This window comes from Trachinotus anak, unplaced genomic scaffold, assembly GCF_046630095.1.
Source record: "Trachinotus anak isolate AG129_WGS33_773 ecotype Australia unplaced genomic scaffold, CSIRO_AGI_Tana_v1 ptg000005l, whole genome shotgun sequence".
NCBI lineage: Eukaryota > Metazoa > Chordata > Actinopteri > Carangiformes > Carangidae > Trachinotus > Trachinotus anak.
In genome coordinates, this window is record NW_027273856.1 from 25,617,046 (window position 1) to 25,639,293 (window position 22,248).

Consider the following 22,248-nt stretch of genomic DNA (forward strand, 5'->3'; position numbering starts at 1 on the left):
GAGAGTGCAAATCTCACAAACACACACACACACACACACACACACACACAGCTTTCCTCTCTATCCCAATGCTCTGCTCTAACACATGAATATATTCATATTTCTGAGCAGAGGCGCTGGGCTACTTGACATACATCTCATCCACACAGTCCAAAATGTGCACAAAGAGACACAAAACAACAATTAAACATATGCACACTAACCTACATTCACATACAGCAAGAATATGACCTGGCTTGATCCAATATGGAGTCACTCATGCTCATTTAAATCTAATCTGAGAACAACATGGCTTTTCTTGCAATCCTTTCTCCTACAAAATACAGTTATATACACTATTAATTTGTTTTGCCAAATAAGCTGCCTGGATTTTCCAATTCACCAAATCTTAACCAAGAGGGAGAATGTATTTTCACATGCTAATTAGTCATATATAAACATGTTTTTTGGAAGACATGGTTGCAAGAGTATGAGCTGACTTACTGAAACATGGGCAGTTGATCATTGAGATATACACACTCATACAGACTCACTTACCCTGGCAAGATGACTAAGGGCAACATGACTTTTCATGACAACTTGTGGTGTCCTTATATCCAGTAGGCAGACTGTCTACCGGATTTAATGTCCTCTTCCATCTGCACAAGCAGATGTGCCTTGTCTATGTATGTGAGGGCCAGAGTGTGTGCATGTGCTGGTTTTCAAGGGAGATGATTTTGAAAAACACAAGCACTGTGTGCACAAATGTCCACTGTGTGTGCCTGTACGTGCTTGCGTCTGCGTGTACATTTGCATGTGTACGTGCTCCTCTGCAAATGGTATGAATTAGTGTAATTACATAAGTACTGTACGAAATGTATGTTGTATATAAATATGTTTGACCTGTGTATGTGCACAGAGAGCCAGAATGAGAGGGGGCAACTGAGAGGCAGAGTCAGGAGCATAATTACACAAATTTACTCACAGTTTGTAAGTGTGTGGTGTGTCTGTTTTGCTGTTTGTGTGCATGCAAATACAAAGGTTTGTGCAAGTGCTGTTGTGTGTGTGCGTCACTGCGTTCACACTTGTTGTGTGCGCATGCATCTCCTGGTGAAATCTCCGGCTTCAAGTGGTCACGACACACAAAGGCAGCAGCTAGCTTGCAGGCTCAGGGCGAAACACATTGCCTCAGACATGACAGATGCCTGCCACACACAACTCTCAGGCTAACTGCACTGTGGGCTAGACGTATGAGAGCACGGTTCACTGCAAATGAATTGGTGAGAGGGCAAACTCATCATTTGCAACACAGGGTTTTCTGTGATGTTTCTACCAAAGAGGATCATTGCTACAAATGAAGTAATCGGAGCCTGCCTGTCATTAGAAAACTAGAATTACCGCCTCACAGTTGTATGCCTCCACCAACCAGCCACGTTGGAGGACATATGGTCAGGACGGTCTCCCCTTCCTGAGTTCATTATGATGTCACAGTTTAGTTGACCTTTGACCATTTGGATATAAAATGTCACCATGATTCAGTCAGCAGTATAATGTTTAACAAGCCCAAACAAATAAGAAGAGAACAGGGGGAGTTTACAGCTGAACTGACAACATTAGATAAATTCTTACTCAGCATGCTTCAAGTTTATCAAATTCTAGCATTGTTGGCGTATATTTGCAATGTGGCCAATCACTATTATGTTAGGCTACTGCCACTGACCTTCGACCACCAAAATCTAATCTGTTCATCCTTGAGTCCAAGTGGCCATTTGTGTAAAATTCCCTCAAGGTGTTACTGAGATATTGCGTTCACAAGGCCAAAACTGTGTTTTGTGAGGTCAGTATCCCATCAGATCATCCTTGGAGTCTGAAGTTCCCTCAGGGTGTTACAGAGATATCGTATTCATGAGAATGGGACAGACGGACAGAGGGATGGACGGATGGATAGATGGACAGCCTGAAAACAGGTTCCTTTTTCTGAACAACTTTTATTAAACTGCCTTTCAGCGAAGCCCTGACCACTTACTGCCGAATGGCTGACTAGACAACAATGTGGTGTGAAAAGGATTTGGATTTGGTTCCTTTAATGAAAGTGCATCACTGTCAGTGGAGCGAAACAGTAACATAACTGTTAGCATAACACTGACATTTGTAATATTAAGTAAAAATGTAATGTATCCAAACATGTTAATTAAAGAATTATGCTTGTGTTCAATGGCAGGGGAAGATGTTGACAAAAAGGTTGCTCATGTTTCAAAATATAACACTTGCCCTAATGTAAAATAATGAAAGCTGCATATATTAACCCTCTGTTATCTAGTCGATACTCGCTTCTAAAATGATCAGAACATACAGATGTTTAACAGTAACTGAGAGTACAGCTATTCCTTTAAGCATTGTTTGTAAATGGGGATTTAGACAAAGACAATGCAGATAATTGTGATTATCAATCAACAACAACAAAAAAGTAACTGCTGAATACACTTTGGACATCAGAGTAATTGCCCATCATTGTTGAAATAACAAAAAAACTAATCACATAAAAGCATACAGCATACATTTGGTAAAGCTGTAGATGGGACGGAGGAGTCTAATCTGAGAATCTGAGAGGCCAAAGACCCCAATCTACCCACAGGGGCAGAGTTAAGAAGAATCTTATCTGATAACAGACTGTGCGCACACACACACACACACACACACACACACACAAAAGAAACACATCTCTTGAGCACTTATACACTCTCTGCAGCTCTCTCTCCCCATTACACAGACAGGTGCAGAGCACCTGCAAACATCACTAGATGTGCTTTTATCATAATTAGAGTACAGCAGACGTTAGCTCACCATCACAGTTGTTCAATATATGTGTTTGTACAGTTAGAAGGTTAAGTCGGAGTAAAAAGGGGGTGAGGAAAAAAAAGTTCTGGAGGGAAATAATCCTAGATCAGCAGTCCTTAAGTAACCTTAATCAGTGAAATACCTCTGAGTAAACTCTGTTTGCAGGCTAAAGCCAAATATATCAAAAACAAAATGACTTATTGCTCTGATGAACAAAATTTCCTCTTACCAATGAGCAAGTAAAAATGCAGAGATCAGGTCTCATTTGTGTTCCGGTGTGTGTGTGTGTCTGTGTGTGTGTGTGCATGTACATGTGGCTCCCCCCTCTTATTATCTCCCATCATATCACCCTGCACTGACGATAGCATCCACATCTGCAGTGCATTCCTGTGAGGCCAGGAGGTGACGAGAGCATCCTACGCCAGAATGACTCGACAGGATTTCTTTTGCGCTCCCTGCATCCCCACACTCCTACCCACACACTGACTCACTGCTCTCTGGCTGAGGCCCAGTCTGTCTCAACTCCTCCTCTCCTCCCTTCTCTCCTCTCTCCTAGTGCCTGTGATCTGATGTGAATGGATGCTGAAGCTGGAGGGCTTTCCGCCACACTGTTTTCACCCATCAACTCAAATTCTGATCAGGGGAAGGAGGGAAAGAAGAAGGAATGAAGGTGGGAAAGAGGGATCTGTTTGGAGTATTGGAATGGGCCCTCAGATGACAGGCAGCCTGCAGATTTCCAAAGGTGAATTATACGCAGAAAACAACTATGTAAAAGAAGACACATTCAATTCAGATTTTTGGCAGTGAACCAAATACAATCTTTTTAGTTTTCTTGGCCTTGGTTTCTGTGTATATAACCTTGTCAACAGTGACAGTGAAAAAAACAGCAAATTTTCTGATGCTAAGCAGTTAAAAAAAAGATGCTGTTCGCAAGAGAGCTGTATGCAGCACCCATCATCAACGTATCCATTAAAGGAACATTTTTAAATAAATACACTTTCTTCACAAAAGTTAGATGAGAAAAATCGATAACACTCTCATGCCTTTGCCCCGGAGCCAGCAGGCAATTGGCCTTGCTTAGCGGGAGGGAACAGCTAGCAGCTAGCCTGGTTCTCTCTGAAGTTTAAAAAAAAAAAAACTTGAGCAGCCTTGAAACTCACAAATGAAAATGTTGTATCTTGTTCCTTTACTCTCCACACAAACAACAGAAATGTAAAAACAACAATTTGTGGTTTGTGGAACTTTACTTTCTTCACCGCAAGCGGGGACAATGCACAGAAGTGCTGGGTGGACAGATTAATTGTTGTTCGTTGCCCTAAGTAATTCCATCTAAAATCACAGATTGTTACCTTAACATTTTTGTTCGCATATAGATTAAACAACTGAGGTGTTAATTAGCAAGTTTATGAGGAGTTGGTAGCTGTATTCTTGAACACTGGACGGTATAGCTGTTTCCTCCTGCCTCTATAGTCTCCATGCTAAACTCAGGCTGTAGCTCCATACTTAACACACAGACATTTACATGGTATCAATCTTCTCATCTAACTCAAAGCATGACAGTGATATGGCACATTTCCCATAATTATAACTATTCCTTAAAGTACAGGTGAATACCGACACAATACACCTAAAAAATGATGTGATATCCGCACAGAAACAATCTCTGTGGTTAATGATGTACCGAGACGTTTTTGGGGTAGTATAAACATGAGTGTTTCATTTGGCTTCTGACTGGCTGTTGTTTCTTTTTGTTCTGTTGCACCCTGTTAGGAGGCTGTTGTGGCAGTTCTGGTTGGGTGACTGTCCTTTTGTTGACGGAGGAAATGGCTGCCTTGTCCTCTACACCCTGACAAGCTAAAGTCGAGCTTTGAACAAACAGTCAGAGAGGAGAAAAACAAAGAAAACATTTTTTTTTAAGTGTGAGATGGGATGGGAGTAGCAGTAGGTGACCAAGACTTTTATAGGTTTTATAGATCTGTCAGATTCAATCTTGCAACCCGTCGGTCTTAAAAAGGATCTGCATTTTTTAGTTTCACTTCAACTACCATTCTTAACTTCAGATGACACTTAAAACTGTGATCTTCTAATAGCCATTTGGAAATGTAACCTTGTGTTATTTCTCCTGACAATTGTATCAAAAAGCCTTCATCCAGACAAATGTGTGCATACCTTCTATAAAAATAAACGAAGCAGAGATAAGAGATATTTGCAGCCGCCTGAACCAGAAGGGATCTTAAAAGCTCATCAGAGTGCAAGTCGCTTGGCTAAACTGTGTGATAGGGAAGTTGAAATAAGACTGGCCCAACAAAACCCTGATGGCCCCGTTAACTTAAGAGACTGCCCCTTTGGGGCAGCTATTACAACAATAGCTATTGAGGAATACAGAGTTGCGTATCATTACACAAACAGGGAAAATGGAGTGCTGATCTGTAAACACGTGAACATAATTTGATACCAGTGTAAGATACATATGAAGAATTTCATATCCTCTGCTTGATTAACAACAAGGTTTGTTGCCAAGTAGGATTTTTTTCTTTACTACATTGAATCAGCAAAGCCATAGCATTTGTCCTAGCACAAATAACTGTATTAAAAGCAAACCACATGACTTGTTCCAAGCCAGATGATAGGTGAGTGGTCCAAAAAGAAGTTATTTACAGTACGTGTTACATGCCTGTCAATGCAATTTTATCACATTCATTTTTGGGATCAGCACATCCCAGCTACTGTACTTTGACTGCGTCTTCTGTCTGTATGACATGTCCAGTGTGTGTACTTAGAGAGCATCAAATGATGCAAAGATTTTACGACACAGCTGGTATGTGTTGCACTTAACACGTATAGAAGACAAACACATTCACACGTGAGCTGTATGTCTTTGGGATGTGGGAGGAAACCAAAAACCTGATACAGATGTGTTGTCATTACTTAGTTGCGTGATTCCAAGCTGTTAGATGAACACTCTAAGCAGAGAGCTCTCAGATAAAACTGTTGTAAGGGGCCGAACAGCCAGACTTATGTCTGATGCTGAGATCAACAAGTAAGACTGTCTCACGCGTGAGGCTCAAGTATTTGCATTTTCTCCTCTAATCGTCCAGCCCTCACACATTATGTATGGATGAAGAGTGAAAGGCAGAATTCGACCTCTTGAATTTTTAAACCAGGGAATGAAGAATGGCTGTACTCCTGCTCATCCTTCTCCTTCCTCTCACCTTCCGTATTTACTCGGTTTTTCATTTCCCTTCCTATAATTTCCCCTCTTTTTTATCTTCTTCCTCAAAAGCCTGATTTTCTGCTCTTTCCACTGCTTTGGGTTTACTTCCGTCGGCTGCTCCTCCGCTTCCAAATGTCTCAAGTGTTCTCTTCCCCATCTCAACATCTCTTGAGATGCAGTAACTCTGCTCCCCTATGATACTGTGTCTCAGCCTTGTTGCGTTGGATGGTGGTGCTTTCTAAATGTCAGAGGCAGTCAAGCGCCTCCACAAGAACACAACACAACCCCCCCCCCCCCCCCCCCCCCAAACCCCCCCCAAACCCCCCCCCCCACCCTGACCCTCCCTCTCCTTAATGCCGCTGCTAGGCACCTGTCCATAACATCAGCATTGTCTCAGATCATTGGTTCTGACATTTAACCCATTCACCACTTTTCAGAGTGACAGATCACTAGCCAGTGATATGATTGGCTCTGATGGGTAATCACTGCATTTGTGACTGGAGGATATAGTGGACACCAACTTCCTCGAGGTGAGGTAATTCTGCATTTCACTCGTCTTCATCTGATGTTGGAAAGGATGCTTCATAATGTCATGGTTGTTTTGCATGTTTTTGTCTGTTACAAACTGTACCAACATGGCATTTTGAAAGCATCCAATTTGGCTTTCAGACAGCTATTTTTCCTATTAGCCACATCACGATTAACATTTAGCAACCTTTTATTTTTAATTTAAGTATTGCAAAATTATGTTATCATCATGTAATACTGAGGTTGCAAGGAGGAGCAGTTTTGAACTCTTAGTCCTGGTGACTTCAAGGACAGTCTGACATTTACCATCTGAGAATTGTCTGCTGAATTTTTAAATATGAGAAGGAATCCTATTCCTGCTCTCGCTGTATATTTGCTTGTAAATTAACTTGGAATTGCTGGATGTTGGATCAAGCTTCATATACAACCAAGAGAGGTTCTGAAAAATCGTCAATGGTGCAGTGTAGCTTAGTGTGTGATAATAACACAAACCTAAAAAAAATTCAAGGCAGAAAAGTAAGTCTCTGCAGTTAAATTACCTTAGAACTGTCTTAAAACACGATTAGTAATAATAATAAGTATACATAGTTTGTGCTTCATAAACTAAAATATGTTAAATTACCCTTTAAAACATGTAAAATTAGCAGTAAAATGTTTCCTAAAGGCCTATTGATTCAATCACCACCCTGAAGTGTGAGCATCTGAGTATATCAATTGCTTGTGCGTGTTTATGCTTATGTTCTGTTTGTGTTTGTGTGTAACAACCCGCTGCTGCAAACCCTCGGGCGTTTGGGTAGATTCACACCTGTGCCCCAGTGATGGGAAAGCCTCAAAGGCGGAGTAAGTGACCCAAATAATGAGTGTTTAGTTAGAGGCCAACAGGGAGAGAAACAGAGAGAGAGAGAGCATCAGCCTCTCTGTCACCTCCTTTGCCCTGTGCACAGTTTTGCAGGCGCGTGTTTTGCCAAATGAAATGCCTTCTGTTTGCATACAGTATCACAGTCAGCAAAATGCAACAGTTCACACAGGCAGCAAACTGTGATGCTGCCCCTGCCGCTGTGCATGTTGCACCAGAGCGAGTGTGAGGGCATAACTGAGGAGGGAAAGGGTAAACTGAGAGAAAACAGAGCGGCAGCGAGATGGACACATTGACTTGGCAGACTTTCATATCATTTGCAGTTTTGTGTGTGGACCTCTTACCTCTCTCTGTTGAACTTGAGGGAGTGAAGGATGGCTGGTCTCTTCTGCCTCAGGTTCCACAGGTGGACACTGTCATCGGCCAGAGCGCTCACCAGCGCTCCCTGTCGTAACAAAAGAGACATTTCATCTTATATTCAAAGAATAAAAAAAAAGCCTCATGATTGAACTACATGTAGAGATTTCATAAACATATCCACAGACTGCACATTTTGTCTTTGAGCGTCACATGCATGATTCAGGCTTCATTCCCTGGAAACTCAGGCTGATTTTAAATCAGTCCGCTTTCTCCCAGGTAACGATGATGATTCATAAGATGTATATGAGTGTATGTGTGCGTGTGGGAGGCACTAAAAATCTTCTCCATCTTCCTCAGGGTTTGTTTGAGCTGCTGAGTCACAGTCACACAGACACTGACACACACACACATGACTCTGTCTGTGTGTGTGTGTGTGTGTGTGTGTGTGTGTGTGTGTGTGTGTGTGTGTGTGTGTGTGTGTGTGTGTGTGTGTGTGTTATAGAAATACTGCATTTCTCATAAATATGAAGTAAATCAAACTCATGCTTATTTCAATATGAATCAGAAAGTGCTGTAGGTATGCAATACATGTTTCCAGCGTGTCAATCGACACTCAACGAAACACTTTAAAATTTTTATTGTGGCCTGTGGCTTAATGTGACATATGAGGCAGAATTGTCTATTTAAGCTGAGTAATTGTCTAATAAGGGCTGGATGAGTTGTGGGTTGACTCATATATGTGATTGTCTGTGATTTCAGTGATTTTTAAAAGGGATGGATGCAAACAACAGTTACACAACCAGTGTCCTTTTTTAACACTTTCAACACTGCTGCCAATACATAACAAATTCAACATAGTTCTTGCGAGTCTTGCTGACAAGTCAATTGGATGAAAAGCTCTGTTGCTGTGAAAGGACCAAGAAATCCCACACACTGAATATGAATGTATAAAATTAATTCATATGAATTCTACCCGGAGAAAGTCTGAGTACCGAAATGTCACTAATAAAATGTATGAGTGTGCTACATTTCTTTCTCCTGTCATAATACTGATGCCAATGAAATATCAAACTTTGAGTGCCACTTTTTCCAGTTTCTTGGTTTGAGGAATATTTTTTTCTACAAACTTCTTTTTTCATTTAATTAAATAAGCCAAAGTTCTCAGCATCTATAATGAATGATGTTTTAACGCAAGCAATGATGAGGTCTTGTCTAAAATGAGCCCACACTAGGCTTTCAGTGCCAACTTTCAGTACTTGACAATTTTAAATACTCAATGCTATGAACACAGCAGTACTCAGTACTTAAAACATATTGAAAATCATTACCCAGCCCTACTGATTCAAGGGCAAATTGGTCAAATGACTGATTCTAGTCTTGGTATAGTACACCAAGTATACAAGGAAGAGGACAGTTCAAACAAGAGTGGAGAGAGATGAGCAGATAAGACAGGTGAGATATTGCACACCACCAGTAAAATCATTCATCCACTCTTACTTCCAATGGCGCACGAAGGAACCATTTTTTGCACATTTTAGGGGTGAAATGCGATTACCAGGGATGAACGTTCATGAATCAGCCCCTAAGTCTTTTGTAAGAGACGAAAGTGGAATACTGGGGCAGGATAATAAAATCATTTTTTTCAGTAACACTATTACCCACGGAGTTACTTGTCTTTGTAAGACAGCACAAGCCTTTCGGGTGGCTACAGACACATCAGTGGCGTAACTGAGCAGCATGAGTATTACTTACCTCATTGATGAGAAACTGCAGCTGGATGACGGCAGCTCCGCTCTCGTGCTGGCAGTAACACTCCACACCCGGACGACCAAACCTGAAAGGTTCTCTGTCAAGGAACATACAGTACCAGGAACACCGAGGAATTTATCGCCAGACCAGTAGTGTGTGTGTTTCTGTGCGTGCAGGCAGCCTGGTATGTCCTACAAGTGCGTGTGTTCATTAGTGGTTTTTTTTTTTTTTTTTTTTTTTTTTTTTAAAGATGGCGCCGGGAACACTGCCTCAGTGTCTGAAGGTCATTTGTTCCTCACCACACCTGATTCAAAGTTCATGACATCTGTTACCTACTGGGAAGGAAAATGGAATATCCACAGTGATATTTTTATGGTCCACTGACAAACCTTAAACATATTCATCACTTATAACAAGGAAAGCTCTTCACTTTGCAGGACTACACCCTTTCAGACCCCCCACATTCCCTTCTTTAAAAAAAATTGATATAATTATGCAACAGCTCATTATGTGTCCCCACAGTTTTACAGCTTGGTTTTAACAGCATGTATTTTGAGAATATGCTCTAAGAATAAAGGCACATAGGAGCCTGTTACCAAACACTGTATGCACTGTATGCAATCCAGGTGTTCATAATGACTTGGAAATACTGAACCATGTAGATGATTGCTGTTATACAGAAATAGTGGCATGTTAGACATTTGAGAGTGCTTCTGAGGGAGAGAGCGGGAGAGGATACAGTTAAACAGAGAAGCAGAGGAGAGAGAGAACAAGCACAGAGGGGTGGAAGGATGGACGCTGGAAAAATAAGAGAGGAGTAAGGACTGACAGAGAATAACGAGCTCCTCTTCCTGGGGAGAGTGAATGGGTGAGCTTACTGATTATATCCATTCATTCTTCTCATGACTCTCAGGAATAAGGTGGCGGTGGAGGGGCAGTTTTTCATACAGGGGGCACACAGAGGTATAAAACCCTAGGGATGACACTATTGCTCATCATTAGTGTGTGAGTGTGTGTGTGTGTCTATGTAAGGGAGGGGGTGGTGTGTTTCTGCATGTGACCAGGTACTGTACATTGCCTGCAGAGCTATGCAACTAAAACACAGTTTGAGACATGCAGCTCCTTATGAATACAGATTGATCAAGCAATGTAACTGGATTCTTTTCCATGCATTTACATAGACACAGAAACAAAGGGTGGATGGTGGAGAAAGACAGAGGGAGAGAGATGTTTCTCTCATTAATGAACCATTACGCAGAGGGAACCCCATCACATGTTGATAACGACAATGGGAGCAACAGCAACAACAGAACAAGCAGAGCTCAGCTAAGAACCTAATTCAAGCGCCAACAATCAAGTCCTCCTCTCCCACGGTGCAAACTGCGCCTACACCCCCCTTCACAGGCACCGGTGTAATTTATTAAGCTGTAATGCATGTAATCATTCCTGAGGTGTGTTGTGACCATCCCAATGAATAAAGCCGCCGCATCAACAGAGCCAGCTCCACACACCTTGTTTCCTTGCAGCCAAATGGGTGTCTCATTCTGTACATTCATTTTACCTTTGGACTGAATCCACAATGATGTTTCAGGGTAAATACACACTATAAATGCATTTCCCTTTTCTTCACAATGTACTCATGTGGTCCGATCTCATTTCAGAGCTTGTATTTCAGCAACAACAGAACAAGCAGAGCTACATGAAATAAGAAGCTGCTGTAATCAACATCTTTACATAGACATTGGAACAAACGACTATGTGTAATAGTCAGGGGTCACTTCAGTTCATTGTGTTGGTTTTCCAAACTGCAATTTGACTATTTTGGTTCACTCTCACCAGCACCATTTGCAGCTGTTTTCATTAAAAAAAAAAATTTTAAAAGTGCCTCTGTCCAGAACATCGGACAGACACTAGCTGGGAACATATTGGAGCATTTAGCAGGAAAAGAGCCAGATATTTCCCTAAGGGGTTGGTGGAGTTTAAACCAGAGCTAAAAGCATTGTGAACACTGGCCTTGCTTTCATTCAAACGAGAACACAACATGTTCAACAATCTTGAATTGCGAATTCACAGTTGTGAATATATAACATTTGCTGGACATGCTAATTAAAGCCCAACATCTTGTAAAAGTCTGAGAGACTCATGGTCCTCAGTCCAACCGGCTTTATCACATGGGGCTGGGGTTCAGTCTGAAACCACTATCATTCACAGAGCACATGCTGGTTACCCTCCAGTCACATATCAGCATGGTACAGTCGTCTCTGTGCTGCCTGCAAAGCTGCCCCTCAACTCTTCAGGTGGATTAGGCTTTGCCCCCTCCCTCCTGGACAGGCAATTAAAGGACTACAGCTCTGAGCCATGATGCCTCTGACCAGAAAGAATCCACTGGATTTCAGCCCATAAGCCACCAGAGGGATTAAGAGGACCTTAACTATGACACCAGGAGGGCACCACCCAGTCAGTCAGTGACGATTAGTATCTCCCTGTATATGACATCTGAGTCCGTAGCCATGGTTATGTGGATAATCTTGAAACTTCTTATGTTCACCAGCAAACCGCCAAGAGCTTAAGATCTGTCTCACTCCACCTTAGAAGTGATGGAGCTGTAACCTCTTGAACAAACACTGCATAGGATCCATAGGCTTAATATTAGCAGCCCTTTCTGTCTTCACCTGTACATTTTTTCAGATGAAGTTCCCTCACTGGTCTCAAAATCGATATGGAAAGGGAAGCAACCCTGTACCAAATGCTCACCTGTGCGGCTTAATAAGGCCTCTGTCCGCCTCGCACTACCAAAGCTAAATTCTACTCTTGCACTTTTATTTTATGGCCATTTTATGTACAGTTTATTCCAAATACAGCTGTATCCTAGACACCAGCAGATGATCATTTAGCTTCTCCTATATCAACACCCTCCCTGTCTGATGTTGTTGAAAGGATGCACAGTCCTCATCTAGACTGCAGCTTGCTGTTCTGCTTCCATATTGCAAATACACTCCAACAGTAAGTATATGTATGCCTGGAGTGTTACCACAGTAACCGAAGCAGGCAGGTAAATGATACCTGAACACATAAACGCAAGCTGGCCACTTAGAAATAACAGTGAGAATAGAAAGTCATTATTATTGGATTTGAGAAACAAGGGAGAAGAAACATGAAGAAACCTTTTTGGAAAATTCCAAGAAAGCTAAAATAAACTCAATATCACTTAGTACCTGAGAGATGGGTAGAGAGAGAAAGCTACAGCTAAAGGCTCATATTTGTGTTTGTATTTATTTTCTTTTTTTGTCCTCAGACTTATCAAGTACCACACACCAGAGACCAGTTTCCCATAATAAATCACAGCATGAAGTTGGAAACTTCAAATAAATCCTTACAAAGGAAAAAGTTCTATAAAGAAGAGTACTGATAATATTTGGAGGTCTCAGCAGTGGTGTCTCAAATGAAGGGAAATATGTAGAGTAACAGAAGGTCATTGATGCACTAAAACAGTCAAAGCTTAGACACTGGAAGAAATGTAAAAAACCAAAAAGTACTCTGACTTTAACAGAGAGGCAAAAAGCTCATCAGCGCGCACCACATCACTGTCAGGGCCTGTGGATGAGGACAGAGGACCCCGATGCTCTCTCCACTTGACCTAGTATGGCCGCCATCCTCCAGGATACTGCTGTTGGCCAAACTGTCACCGACTTGAGGAGGAGCACTGATGTCCATGTAGGTCAAACTGTGCGGGAAAGGAAGAGCAAGCTTAGATCAGCTCATTTAATGAGGATCCTAATGTACGTCTAAAAGCTTTCAATGTTTTTTGTTCCCAAGCTCGGAAGGAGAAAAGTGACGAGAGAGAAAGTGGCGTCTATGTCATAGCTGTTTGCCAAAACACAAGTAAGAGTCTACCACCTGTAAGTGTTAATTGAATCACTGATTGTACATGAGGGTAATCAATGGAGCTGACGACTTGCTTGTATACATTTTTTCTAATGTCTGATTTTTTTCATGGACACTATATGTCCGCAACTCACAAAATCCTCCCATTTTTCCAATATATCTGTCCTCGTCTATGTCAGAGCATTATGAGGAACACCTTCACTGTGTACGTAGTCTCACCTCTGCACAGGAAGTCGTTGAGCATGCTTTATATATGTAACCGTTGTGTGTGTGGTGTTAGCCAGGATGGTGTGGGCCTGGCGACAGTCCAGTCCATATAACTCAAAGTGACTTAATTGAAACTCTTTCCTAATGTTGCCTGGCAACCAAATCTCCCGGGGCCTCAGAAAGAGAGAGGAAAGGATTTAAGGTTGTGCTTTTTTAAACTGCTCAAAATGCCTTCTCTCTGAAGAGAAGCGGCCGTCCCACAGGCATATTATCACGAAGCGCACATACACGTTGACACAGACTTGATCATAAAAAAACAATCCGGCAAAATAAATTCACACCATCAAAGAGGGAAACACTGGCATTTGTTCATGTGTTTCAAGTGAATGTTGCCATAATAATTACCATAAAAAAGCAGCAGGCCACAGGAAGACACTGAATCCAATGTGAGAAGACTAAGCTTCAGCGCATAATGTAGTGTACAAAGACCAGGGCCAGAGATTAAATTCTATCACAAGAACTTAGTTGTGGTAGACCCCTGCTCTGCGTTCCTCTCTTTACATTTACATTCAATGTATCAAAACACATTAGCACAGACAGCATTTACACTTCACATATGGAGGCTGATGAGTTCATATGTACCATGATAACAGTTTGACAGACATTCCCTCCAGGCCTTCCTGAGATATCATGTTCACAAGAATGGGACAGACGGATGTACGTACGCACGGACAGACAATGCCTCTGGCAACATCTGTCACCGGCATGGAGTCATAAAAATACAAGAAAACTGAAATTAATTATGTCCTCCCATTGCACCCTCTTCAACTTTAATGCATAATGGCAGAAGGTCAGTGGCACCTACTGCAAACCCACTGATGACTGAGTCAGACTGAACAATTAAGTCTATTTATTTGAGCGATTTACAATGTAATTAATAGAAAATAGTGCAAACAATCATTCATAAACATTTTATTTAAATAATTAATTACTTAAGAGTTTACAAATGAGTCATTATTAAATACCTGTAATGGTCTGACTTGTACCAGCAAATAATTTATGGATCATTATAAATGTACATAAATGTTTTGTAAATGAGTTTAAAATGTTATATTATTATGAAGTGTTCCCAGAAAAAGGACAACTCCATCTTAACACACTGCCTCTGTTACATGTTTAAATGCCCATTCTGTTGCTCCCAATATCTGATGGTAATTCCATGTTAACCCAGGTCATGGAAGCTTTTACATTTGTTTTTGTAAACCTCCGGCACTGGTTAGCTGTTTACCACTGCTGTGTCAAGATGCGTTTCCTATAAAATACATGTTTCCTCTGGCACTGCGTCTTTACCTCGATTTCACGCCAGAGTGGGAAATAACACAATTTCAATTTCTGTGGGTTGTTTTCACATCATTGGCTTTTGACATGGGAAAACAACATTGACAAAATATTTCTCAGGATTACATAAAGAAAGACAGCCGAAGACACAAAGTGCCTATAATGAACAGGATCATGTTCTTTTCATGATACTTAAATCAAACTGAAGATGCATTAGCTTGTATGCAATTGAGTTTTTTTAATTGTGGAATTTTACCCACAATATTCCCACAGTGGGAAACATTTTGGTGCACCTTGAGCAAAGAAGTGATGAATTTTGTGCTGTTGATACGGACGTAGATGGGAACAGAAAGATGTCACATTACTGGTCACACTGTGATTGACAAGTGATATCAAAGTGATGAACAAAAGGGGCTACATCAATGTCTTCATAGCTCTACAAATAGAAGCAAAATAAAATGAACCCTAAAAAAAATTGTGTCCATGGCCTTTCCTGAACCTCATCTCATCACTTTACGAGAAAAGTTCCTCGACATCTCAGTTGCCTTTGTCACATTTTTTCCAGCACTTTAACAAACATGACCCAAAGTTACCCCAAAGTGTCTCAGCTCCATCCACATGGGACAGGCTCAGTAGGAGACATGTCACAGTTACTGACTAGAGCGATCCTCATCCCATTTTAACCAAGCGAGGTCTGCATCTCGGCCCCTGCCTCTCTCACCACAATGCACCGACGCAAAAAAGTGGACAGACTGACTGCGGGACAAGAAGACAGGAAGAGAGAGGAGGGACGGAGAGTGAAAGCAGAAAGTGGGTCAGCCTCACGTCTTGTCAAGTCCGATGAAATTTTCCAGAGCTATTCTGGAAGTCAAAGTTGACTGATAATTCACTTTTGCACGGCTTCTTTTAGTCAAAACCACAGGCAGCTCTCCTGACTAACCAAGGTGAGTCACTGGGCATCTGACAAAGCAAAGTTGTCATAGAGAGAATCTGCTGGATACAGTGGGAGTGCAGGTTTTATGAAACCATGTTGTCCAGAAATAGAGTTGATCTTGATAAGTGTAATTGAATAGGAAAGAGTCTGTATTTCACATGAGAGAAGGGTTAGTTTGCTGCCTGCCAGCTTAGCTCAAACATGTCATGCCTCTGTGTACTCGTATGTCTGTGAGTGGAATAAATGACGGAGAGGATGCAGCTTTAGACAAAAATAGAAAGCTCCAGAGGGTTGAGAACAAGACGGAGGGTGGACAACGAAGAGAGGCAAGAGTGCGTTTTAATGTGAGCCAGAGCAATGAAAAAATGATAGACAAGATAAGGAAATGGATGTGGAGAAGGGGAAACGGTAAAACAGAGGAGATATCACAGAGAAGGAGATAGTAAAAGAGGAAGAGGTGATTAATGGAGGATAAAGAGGAGACGGAATAAGGGAGAGGCACTGAGAGAAAGCACCAGAAAGAGCAAGCCTGGGAGCACTGGGTTGCTATGACGTTAGACCTGAAGTGACGTCAAAGCTAGCCACTTATACATCACCCTGCCAGAGAGTGGGGCGGGGCCATGGGGCACAGGCTGTTCTGCACTGGGCCCAGACACAAGACAGAGGCGATGGAATTTGCGAGGAACAACAGAGGGAACAGAAGAAAGGCGCTGCAAAAATAGCAGTAAAAGAAATAAAAGACAGAGAGGGAGGAAAAAATAAGGAGGATAGAAGTAAGATAGCAGACAATAAGAATGCCCTGACAACAATAAATCAAGGAAAAAACAGTGATAAGGCTCAAAGAACAATAGTCCTGCAAAGACCCCCATCACAACACACATTACTCAGCTCTTATTCGGAGGCGATATCCTGCAAATCATCCACAGTGTTACAGCTCCCATTGACCTCAACCTGCCTGAACGCTCCCATGTCACCCATCTCCTGCCCTCCCTCAGGCTGCCTGCGGCTGTTTGCATCACATTTAAAGGCTGCTGAGGGAGCTGCATCGCCGTTCCTCCAGGCCACCATCCAGCCCTGCACTGTGGCCGCCACTCAGCTATTACCAGGCGCTTTACCTTTCTTAAGTCAGCATTCTGACACCCACCCTGACTTGGCACATTTGATGACTTTTTTTTTTTTTTTTTTTTTTTTTTTTTTCAATAATAGCTTTTTGAAGTGCATCATTTAACCTGAAAATTATGGGCTACGTGTTTTTACTGTATCAATTAACCTCCATGCATCCTTTCAGGTTTTGCCACAAAAGCCACATTTGAACATATTTCTAAAGGCATTACTGCATCATTTTCTGTCTTTACAGCAGTATAGGGATACATATATATCCTGTGTTTCCACCAGGGACCTCTCTTGACAATGCTGACATGGTTTTCTTGGTTTATAGGGGGAAAAAAAAAACAAAAAACATACGCTTGACAAAGAAGTCAGGGCATTTTTTTTTTTTTTTTTTTCGCTGAGCAGCACACCGGTCAGTGAAATTTGAAAACGTCTCAACTTGAACAAAAATGTGCCTTGAACCGGTTTTCAGCTGTCGCTTAGCAACAGCAGGAACAGTGACTAGCATCCCACAAAGGTGCTGGTGCGCAGTGCAAGCTAAAACAGCTCTCTGGACACAGGTCTTCACCCTGAAATTTACACATTGTAGCTCTAAAGGGGCCCTGTGACTTGTTTGTGTTCATTTGTTTTCCTTTCCCCTTCCTCTGCCAGAGCATTCAAGTAGCACCAGATACATCAATGACAGAGAGAGTACGGGGAAGCTATGAGATTTACGCTTCCTCATGAATTTCAGAGTCATACGTGGAAAAAAAAAGACAAACGAGCACTGTCATGCAATCATACTTAAACACAAGCGAACCCGCAGGTACCAACACATAGCTATAGTATACACAACGAAAAAAAACCCAGAGTTAAGCAAATTGGTGATTCATTTGTTTAACACAGTCCTTGTATAAATAATCTCCCTTGACACATTTGATTTATTATGCAGGCAAACAATTAAACTGCGATGGGGCCGCTGAGTATTTGTCGCTGCCTCAGCTTCCACACACTCACCTTGGAAAGCATTTCGACACACACACACATATATACAGATACACACATACATCTATTATGCCCCGCTGCCCCTAAGATTCAGCTAGATGACGTGCTTGACAATGGCCGTTTGCTGAGGTTCTCAGTTCAACACTGTGGTAATCCACATTCTCGTAAAAAATGAGGCGTGTTAGGAGAGTGGAGAGGTGAAAGGCTGACTGCAGGCAGAGAGATGCTGCAAAATAACTCCTGCAGTGGTTCCCATGTCTGTATAAAATTTGAGATGCATGATTTTAATTTCAGTTTTACGGGATACAAATATTAGAATCAGAGACTAGTGTGAAAATCTTACTGAACTAGCCACCATCCTCTTGAGGGCTTATAGTCTCCCTCACTGACATGTGAAGATTACAGGAAAGCTGTGTGGCCATGTGGCCACTTGTACTAGAATCACAACTCTATTAAGAAACGTTGTGTATGAATGAGTCTGGGTCAGAGCCAGCGCAGGCGAGGTAGGCACAGTGGGGATGCACAGTAAAAACTGTAACCTCCCTATGCTGTAGGGATAATGTGGATTGTTGGTTCCTGGAGCACGGCCAGCTCTGCCCAGTGGTATGGTGTTAATAACCCAGGACATCATTTAATTTTACCAGGACAACTCAGCGCTGAGCTACTGTACGGCCACTCCGAGGCAAATATCTGAAAGAGATGAGACAGAGGGAGGGAGGGGAGAGAAGGAGGGGAATAAAAGCAGGGAAAGAGGTTTGGAAATTCATTGGCTGTAAGGAATGAAGGCAAGAAAGAGCAAGGAAGGGGGTGGGAGCAGAGAAGGAGCGAGGATGAGATAGGAGGGAAGCGGGGGGGAGAGTAAAGGGGTAAACTATGAGGGAACAAATGTAGAGTCAGCAGAACAGCTTGTGGCCAAAATCTCCTGCAAAAGCATGCGTAGCAAGGAAGCGAAAAATGAGATGAAATGAGATGTCGGGGGGAAAAAATGGGGGGAAGAGGTGAAATTGAAAGAGACGGGAGGAGGAAAGAGTGCGACAGAAGAAACAGAGAGGGAGAGATACTGTGCCAATGTTAAAGAGAAATACAAGAACATTCAGTTTGTATGACAAACCTGGACATTTCTATACCCTGAGAGTCTGGGATAGGAAAGACGTGATTTTTACCTACGTTACTGCAGCTGTCAAACTGTGCGACAGACACCAGCTTAACAGAAATCACATAGTCTGTTGTTGTGATAGCGATGCAAAGCCAGTTAAAGGATTATGTTTAAACAGGCGATGCTGCTGAACACAACAATGAGGCACAAGAATATCTCTGCAAGTGACAGGAGGCTGTAGTTCCTGCTTAAAAAGTGACTTTAATGTTGTTGTGGCCTGTCATGAACTGATTCTGACAACAAGGATTAAGATTTTATCCATTTTAGAAGTAGCAACGCATGTGTTTCCCGCAGGAAACAATTCCAGCGGACAATTTAATGCCAAATTAAAGTAAATGATCTGTTTGGATTTGGGTGAGTAGAGTTCACATTGGTTCTGTGTGTAGTGCTGCCTGAATATCTCACATAGTGCGCATAATAAGCAGGGTACAAGGTGATAATGTATTAAACATGAGCCTGTGGACGAGTACAAGGACACCATCTATGTCTGCTGCTAACACACCAGAATTCAGAGCCCCACTTGGCCAATTATAGCATGAACTCTGCAGACTCCCATAAAGAAACTACCGCATAGGTTGCTGGTGCAAGCAGCTTATTACGACTCATAGTGATATTTTACTGTGAAGCGGCTCAGACAGCATCAGTCGATTTAGCAAAAGTCCCAAAACCACGTTTACATTCAAGTGACGAGGACCTCTAGTGGTCGTAGTAATTATGACGGGAGCAAAGGAGGAGTAGGGAGGAGGTCGGGCTGGATGGATGTTTCAACAAATCATTCAACTTTAAACACAGGAGACCACTGTTCATTTCAATCTTCAGTGTAACCAAACTTTTATTTTTAACAGTTGAATGAGTTTATCTCCTGCCAATCACATGAGAGGGACCAATATGTGGTTGTTTGGGTTGGAGCATTTGTCTACATCTAGAAATCTGTCCTCAGTGATTCCCAATTTCAAGCGTCATCTACAACATCCGGTGACTCTAACAGCTGTGAGTGTGTGGTGTCTGTGTGTATGAGTAACATTCAGACCGGAGAGGACAGAACTTCACGAGTTGGCAATATGACCAAACATATTGGTACTGTGCTGGAAAACATAACATATATTATCTATCTCAAAGCAAAGGCGAGTCAGTCGGTTCAATCTGTTGCTCCTGGAGCCACAGGAATAGAATAAATCCCACCTGCACTACTTCGCCTGCTTTTTCTGCCCTCCGATGTTCATCATCCATCATATGTCATAAAAAGTGAGTCAAGATTAAATGATGAGTCTAAATGTATGGACAGAGGTTCACTGATGTTGGATACAGAAGCTACTGTAGCACTGGCAATTACGCATCTCCTGTGTTTAGCTGTTTAATGTTAAACCTGCATTAACTGATTTTCTAGCGACTTCAGGGTGGTGGAAACAAGCTGTTAACACAACACTGAAAGATTATCACTTTTTTAAATTGATTAAGCTAACATGTTCGTACATCCAGTATATACAGAGCAACATTAGCATTCACTTGGTGTCGTCTTTCTGCTGAGTTTTATGATTACTGTTTAAAATTTGCGTGCAATCAAGTAATCTTGGTATCTGGAGAAGTCATTCATTTATATTCAATTAAAAAGCTTTCGAATGCATGTGTAGATCGGCATGGGTTTTTTATATATATATATATATATATATATATATATATATATATATATATATATATATAATGTATTAAGATACACACCTCAAATTTCTTATGTAACAAGCAAAATTATAATTAAATATGAACCACGTCACTGCTAGGTCTCTCAAGGGATACTTGTAATTCCTTCGTGCACATAGCCCATTGCTCTTTCTCGCCTCACACATTAAGCCCACGGCTGTTTTTGGATTACACATACTGAACATGCTCACGATGAAAACAGAGTGCTCAATCCATAAGCAGACTATCAGATAGTCCAAACAGCAGGGTATCTAATGCCAGCAAGGCCACAGAGAGGATACATGCACCTTATCGGATACAGGGGATCAGGAGAGTAAGGAGGCATTTATATGTATATTATATAAACGTGACATTTTTCTTTGACTTGCAGGTCTTTCATCCTCCACCCAGTTATGATCAATGTCTGCCTCACACAACTGAGAAATTAAAGACTGAGAGAAAAGACACCATAAGGCTGAGGGGGAGAAAAAAAAGGGAGAGAAAAGTACAAGACAAAACCCAAGTGGACATTTCAAAGTGACAAGGGGGCAAATAATTCAAGAGGAAACATGGTTTGGCTATAAACAGAGAGAAAAGAGAAGAAAAGAAGGAAATGGAGATGGGGAGAAAGACACCAGCAACTGCAGAACTAAAAGTCTGTGACTGGGTTTCCTCCTGTCTATGAATAATGGATGCAGCAAAGGGGAGCCAGTATATGCATTTAGATGGCTTTATGTATTACCCTCTCAAAGTGGTAAGGAGGAAAATGTTTTATTAGAATGTAACTTACTGCCAAATTAACCTTTAACACATTCACACTATGAGATTATGTGCCTTTGTTTTAATACAAGCTCCAAAGGTAATGAAATGCATCCCAACTGAGAAGCTTCGTTATGAAATACTTCCATTAATCTAATTAGAACAGTGCCAGGTACTATACTGTACAATACTGTACTGTACATCAGCAGCTGTAGTTGGTTAGATAACTGGAAAATTAAAATGAATGGAACATCATTAACAAAGCTGAAAACATTGTAACAAACCAACACAACCATTAAGCCTGTTCCTGGAGTTATCCTCACCATTTTCCTAACACTATCCCAAAGCAGTGTGTGTGTGTGTGTGTGTGTGTGTGTGTGTGTGTGTGTGTGTGTTCACTTGTTCCCTGCCCCCTCCTCTCTCCTGACACAAAGACACACACACACACACATGCAAGCTCTGGCACTGATATCAAACAAATCTTTTCAAAGGTGGCACCACGGGGGATTAGCCACTGCTGGCCTCTAATATATTTCACTGTGCCAACCAGTGCAGAGACAGACCCTGCTTTCAAGGACAGGTACCTGTGAGCTGCCAGCACAGCAAGAGTCAGTATACTGCCAGCCGTCCATTAAAACTTGACTGACTGTATACTCACAACTCAGAAACTGTGT

The 22,248-nt window shown here is 41.8% G+C and overlaps 1 protein-coding gene across 3 annotated transcripts in view; it reads right to left on the reverse strand.

Annotated features, from left to right (window-relative positions):
* stxbp5a (syntaxin binding protein 5a (tomosyn)) overlaps positions 1–22,248 on the reverse strand; it is an 87,222-nt gene that overhangs the window by 43,271 nt on the left and 21,703 nt on the right. For all 3 annotated transcript variants that reach the window (XM_071479307.1, XM_071479308.1, XM_071479309.1), the window contains exons 3-4: positions 9,528–9,609; positions 7,760–7,860 (exon numbers count right to left, since the gene is read on the reverse strand). In XM_071479307.1, coding sequence (XP_071335408.1) covers positions 7,760–7,860; positions 9,528–9,609 — 183 coding nt within the window. The remainder of the gene's footprint in view (positions 1–7,759; positions 7,861–9,527; positions 9,610–22,248) is intronic.